A 5,638-nucleotide genomic window follows, 5' to 3' on the forward strand; every position below is an offset into this window, starting at 1 on the left:
TTTGCTCTCATCATTAAATTAGTTTTCTGCAGGAATACTCCTCACCCTGAAGTGCTTTCACAGCAAACAGAGACTGCAGACAGGAATGTACTGAACCCTACAAAGTAAAGTTTGAACCCTAATACTGAATGATGGACATTGTGTAAAGATGTTTGACCCCACAATGCAATTCATACAAGGACGCACACTCACAAACCTGCTGTCAATTCCATCAAAGTTCAAGTTCAATGGTCACTTCAAGCATAAAAATGCTTTTGTTTCAAATCATATTTGTGACTTTCCCTGAGGGAAACTGATGAATTGAATGAAAACAAAACCCCAGTTGTGCCCCATGGAGTACAGCAATAGAACCACTGCATCCTGCACCAAGCCTGAGCTATAATGATAAGAACTATGATGAGGGGTGGGCTGTGGAGACCATAGTGTTGAGCTAGTGAATCCCAAACAGCTCTTTTTGGGAGAGACATTTTGGATCCTCCGATGAGAACATATGTCCTGTTCTGCTGGTTGTTTAATGCTAATATGGATTTTGAGAACTCTTTGAGTGTGTCCTATATACAGGCCGTTCCACATATCAACATTTAGGAAACATTCATAGAGCTGTAATTCTCTATGAATGCAGCTCTATAGACCTAATACCTTGTATTGAATACGTGCTTTGTTTGTGCACGGATGCTTCATATTATTATGTTGTAACTGTTGAGGTGAATCCTACTTCTCGGATGACGTGGAAGTTAAACAGACGTGTTGTTGAAGTAGGTAAATGTTTGAATATTCAAACCCACAGGCATGGCTGTGAAAGGTATTTAAACAGAGCTTTAGACTGAGATGGAACAAGGGAGAAGACGCTTGTGGTGAGTCCTCTTTGTCTCTCTGTGGAGGTTTTAGGAGAACAGAAAGAACTTTCATCTGATCTGTGGGTTTGAAAACTGGTAAAAACTGAATTGTCTCGTTGTGATGGGGTTGAACGGTGTGTCATTTCCAGGTGATATTCCAGTTGTAGAGTGCCGTGAGTCAGTGAATCCTGAGCCATGCGTCCTGTTGTGGTGACTGCCGTCCTTCTTCTGGTGGTGCTGATGTCCATGTCGGACTCTGCAGAATGTAAGAACCAAATAGTCACAAAACAACTGTCTTCACAGACAACAGGAACACAAAACTAACAGCAACTTTTTTTCTCCTGAAGGGACTCCTGATTTAATGTGTCGGACCAAATATCCGGTGGTTTGGTGTAACAAGGCTTATCTCGGTCACGGCTGGCTCCAGTTCGGACCAGACCGTTGTATGCGGGTGATCGACAGGAAAGTGAATTTTGATGAAGCAAAGGTGATGAAAACCAACACACACCAGACTACAGACAGTAGATTTGACCTCATCCTGTTTTGATGAAACAGTGTTTTGTGTTTTGCAACAGTTGGTGTGTGTATTGATGAAGCAGGAACAGCTATGGAGGGTAATTTACCCAGAGTAAACATTTTAAGGGAAATTGAAAAATACATCTTGTGTATATTCTCCTCAGAGCAGAAGGAAAGGGAACGTGAACGGCATTCATGATTTCGGGTCAGGAGAAGAAAGTTCAGATAAGGGAATTAGGATGCATAATAATTCTCTTGATTTCTTTTGATTACAGAAATCCTGTAGGAAACACGAAAAGGGAGATCTGGTGTCAATACACAGCCTTGATGAGCTGCATCAAGTGGAATGTCTAATGTACAGGTTTTCAACCATGAGAATGAATTACTGGATCGGACTGTTTCGGGTAAGAAGTTTGTGCCTCTAATGTGTTTACAATAAATTCACAGAGGTAAACTGTGCTTTATTGAATTATAGAATTACTGAATATTATTATTGAATAATTACTTACTTGTTATTCTCATTTCACAAACAAAGACCACGTTACAGATGGTGTATTGCGAGATGGAAGGAGAGGGTCGGGTTACGGAACCAGACAGGGGTCGAGGGATGAAGGGATGACTGGAGGAGCAGGAACGAGAAGGGTCTAGGGGGCCGTGAAAAGAGGGATGGAGGGGTGCGATGAAAAGCTGGCGTCCGGGGCGTAGAGGGAACGGCGGGGGTGGAGACTCGTGAGTGCGGGCCGTCTCTTCTGAAGCTCTGGCGGTGCAGAGTCCGCAAGAGATAGCTTCATTCGCGACGAAGTTCAGCTGGCTGGTGTCAAGATTATGCAGTGGCGGGCCGTGGATTTTCTACCTGCACTTTCAGTGCTGTCTGAGTCATAGTCTCGATCAGCTGTTTTAACCTGAGCGTCAAGGTTCTAGCTTCAAGCTTCTTCTTCTAATATACTCTAATGAATCATTTTGATTGCATTCTTAGACTCCTACAAGCTCGTAGGGTTACAAAGAGGTGTCTTTCATTGAAATCCCACTTTGTAAAATGTACTTATTAACGATCTAGTGAGAAGTTACGGCCACCGCCCGGAAGTGATGGCGAGGTTACGGGGTTATGTAATTACATAAACTTAACCTTAAAAAATGTGTTTAATGGTTAGTACTCTTCCCACAAGGCTTTACTGTATTTCAGCAATTTAAATGAAGTTTGGTTCCGGTGATCCTTTAGGAAACGTGACTTGACTTATTGTCTCTTTTCCTTTTTCGATAATGGGCGCCGAAAAAATCAAGTTCCTCTTGTTATAATGAAGAGTGTATCCTGCTGTCAAATTGTGTGTGTGTGTGTGTGTGTGTGTGTGTGTGTGTGTGTGTGTGTGTGTGTGTGTGTGTGTGTTAAACTGTGATAAAAAGTGTGTTAAACTGTTAATCTGATGTTAGTACAGTAGTCATCCTCCTCACGTAATCCTTGTTTGGTTTTTTCTTTTCAGGGAAGGAAAGGATTTGTTTGGACCGATGGGTCGAACGCCAGCTACTCCCATTATGCTCGTGGCCAGCCGGACAACTATTGGTGGCAAGAGCATTGCGGTGAGATGAACTACAAGGGTAAGTAAACTGAAGACTCCAAAGGAGAGGTTATAACTTAATAGAGATGAATGTAGACTTTTGAACCTCAGACAAGAAAATACACTTTTATGATCCCTGGAGGATGATTATTAAAGTAGCTCAAGAAAACAGTCCAGATGAGCATGAAGGAAGGAGCTGCATTTAAACCTCACCGAACCTCTTCATGTCTAGGGTTGGGTACCGAGAACACGTCCGGGGCTCGAGGGGGCGGGGCTCGAGGGGGCGGGGCTCGAGGGGGCGGGGCTTCCAGCGCTCACACACACAGTGTGCGCACACAGAGATCGCTGCAGACACGAGCACGAGCTTTTGAACGTCCGTCCTCGGCTTGATGGAACAAATCTCTCCAGTTGATATTAATGATGACGTGTAGTCCAGTAAAGCAGCAGTTTTAGGATCCAACAGAGTCTGAGTTATGTTGCACACGGTCCCATCAGGCCATGATGCTTGTGTCTGTTCTTTTTTATATATAACTATTTTTATAGTTTGAAGTTAAAAGGTTTGAAGCTGTAGTTTGAAGCGTGTTTTGTATGTACTTATTTATATCTATAGTATACTTTAAACAGTTAATAACATTGTTCAATTTGAAGAAAAAAAATTGCCTTGGCATTAAAAAAGTATCGGTTCAGGCACCGTTTAGGCACCGGTATCGTTTTAAAAGTATCGGTTTAGCACCGGTATCGTTTTAAAAGTATCGGTTTAGCACCGGTATCGGAAAAAACCCAAACGATACCCATTCCTATTCATGTCACGCTGATTTAAAATACTGTGTCAGATTGGGAAGTCCATCCTGTATACACCTCTCTGATACCATAGTATGTAATGTCTGTACGTATGCAATAAAGCAGGAATCACTAGTTGGAGGACCGCGGTCCGGATCCGGTCCTAGACCCCGTTGTATATGAACCCTGAACCTATAACCGAGAGATAATTGAGTTTAAATGCTTGAATGCCCGTCCTCTCTACCTCCTTCTGCTTCATGGATCGTGGTTCATGCCTATTACTCATTATATGAATAATTTCTGTCATATACATGTAATGTCCTGTAACTCTGTTACGGTATTCATTCTGGTCACATGACATCTATTGCTTCTGTCCATCCGGGGAGAGGGATCCTCCTCTGTTGCTCTCCCTCAGGTTTCTTCCCTTTTTCCCTTTTAAAGGGTTTTTACTATCTCTATTTAGGGGAGTTTTTCCTGATCCGATGTGAGGTCCCGGGACAGGATGTTATGTGTACAGAATGTAAAGCGCTCTGAGGCCAATTTATTTTTGTGATGTTGGGCTATATAAAATAAACTGAATTGAACAATTACATTTTGACGGAGGGGCCCTGGGGGCAGTGTGGGGGAAAGACCACCACGACACAAAGCACAGAACCTTTGAGCAAACGTACCGACTCACATCTGAGATGAATGCACAGAGAAATAAACCTGAGAGCTCATTATGATCAGAATGCACATTAAGTCACTGTCCAACAATGATGTTAACAGAGAGGAATAGAGCTGGAACATAATTGAATTTTTTAAATAACCACAGTTAAAGTCCCCTTTCTGAAGATGAGATCAATATAACACGTTTTCAGTGAATTCAGGCAATTCAATCAAATTAATTTTCTAAAATGAAGTACTTTATTTTAAGAGTCACATATTTCAAAAGCATTCTGTTCTTTCATTCATTCATAAATACATCCCATATTTTACTTGAAACAAGAGAACATTTATTTTGTATTAGATAAATTAATTGTTATGGTCAGAACATTCATAACAAGTTTACACTGTGTACCACGAACCCTGAACTCCCCGTTAATCACATGACTGTCCTGTTTTCCAGGCTGGGGACTCTGGAACGATGTCTCGTGTCTTGCCTACAGACCTTTTGTGTGTCAAGCTACCATCTAGTACTTCAGAGGGAACATGGAGAGCTGCAGCTGGACCACTTCAACTGTTACCACTGCAAGCTTTTACATGGACTGCAATAAATATTCAGCCTCAGAAAGACGTGTTGATGGTTCCTGTGTCTTCTCTGTTTGTATTCAGCTGTATGACTGTTGCTCCATCTGTCTCCATGTCATGTCGTCAGTAGAAAACACAGCTTCATCATCTCACTCAGTCAAGACAGACTGAAGGCTGAGAAACCAGAGGGAACCAAACACTGATGAATCAGGACAAAATAAAGCAGGAATAACCATGATATGATGTAGTCTGACTTTGACACAGTGTGATGTATACAGTCACGTTTCAATGAATGATACTGTAGCACGCAGTTGCTGCAATACCTAGGTCCAGCTACCGTAAAGGTAAACACACATACACAACGAGTCAATGTTCTTTCTTTAGCCATCTCGTGTTGTGTGAGAATAGCATGCATTGGGCTCTCCAGTGGCAGCTGGTGTCACGTTATGACAGGCAAATACAAATAAATAAATAAACAAAAAGGAAAATAAACAAAAGACCAAGGCAGCGGTCCACACGCTGCAGAAGAAATAAAATGAACCACCCACACGGATGTTGTAAGTTGTAACAGTAGAGATGAGCTGAGATATGAAATATAACAAGAGATGAGATATGAAATATCAGTATATAGTGATGTTTGAGATTGTATTCCAGATCTTTTCTAGTCTGAGCATACATTGTTTTTTCAAAATTCTGTGCTTTCAAAATGAAAACTCAGAAGTA

At 41.8% G+C, this 5,638-nt stretch overlaps 1 protein-coding gene across 1 annotated transcript; it reads left to right on the top strand.

Moving 5' to 3' along the window:
- Nucleotides 1–984: 984 nt before the first annotated feature.
- On the top strand, nucleotides 985–4,905 carry LOC306738685 (C-type isolectin Sp-CL4-like). The gene is made up of 5 exons (XM_079220574.1): nucleotides 985–1,101; nucleotides 1,184–1,323; nucleotides 1,628–1,756; nucleotides 2,831–2,945; nucleotides 4,794–4,905. Exons 1-5 carry the CDS (start codon nucleotides 1,032–1,034, stop codon nucleotides 4,859–4,861), a joined length of 522 nt encoding a protein of 173 aa, XP_079076700.1. The 5' UTR covers nucleotides 985–1,031; the 3' UTR covers nucleotides 4,862–4,905.
- Nucleotides 4,906–5,638: the final 733 nt, after the last annotated feature.

This window comes from Taurulus bubalis, assembly GCF_910589615.1.
Source record: "Taurulus bubalis genome assembly, chromosome: 7".
Classification (NCBI taxonomy): Eukaryota; Metazoa; Chordata; class Actinopteri; order Perciformes; family Cottidae; genus Taurulus; species Taurulus bubalis.

Bases quoted from the DNA above. Each gene is read 5' to 3' on its own strand.
- LOC306738685 (XM_079220574.1), top strand. From the start codon at position 1,032: ATGCGTCCTGTTGTGGTGACTGCCGTCCTTCTTCTGGTGGTGCTGATG. The intron at 1,102-1,183 runs GTAAGAACCAAA...TTTCTCCTGAAG, and splicing joins CATGTCGGACTCTGCAGAAT to GGACTCCTGATTTAATGTGT. The intron at 1,324-1,627 runs GTGATGAAAACC...TTTTGATTACAG, and splicing joins TGAATTTTGATGAAGCAAAG to AAATCCTGTAGGAAACACGA.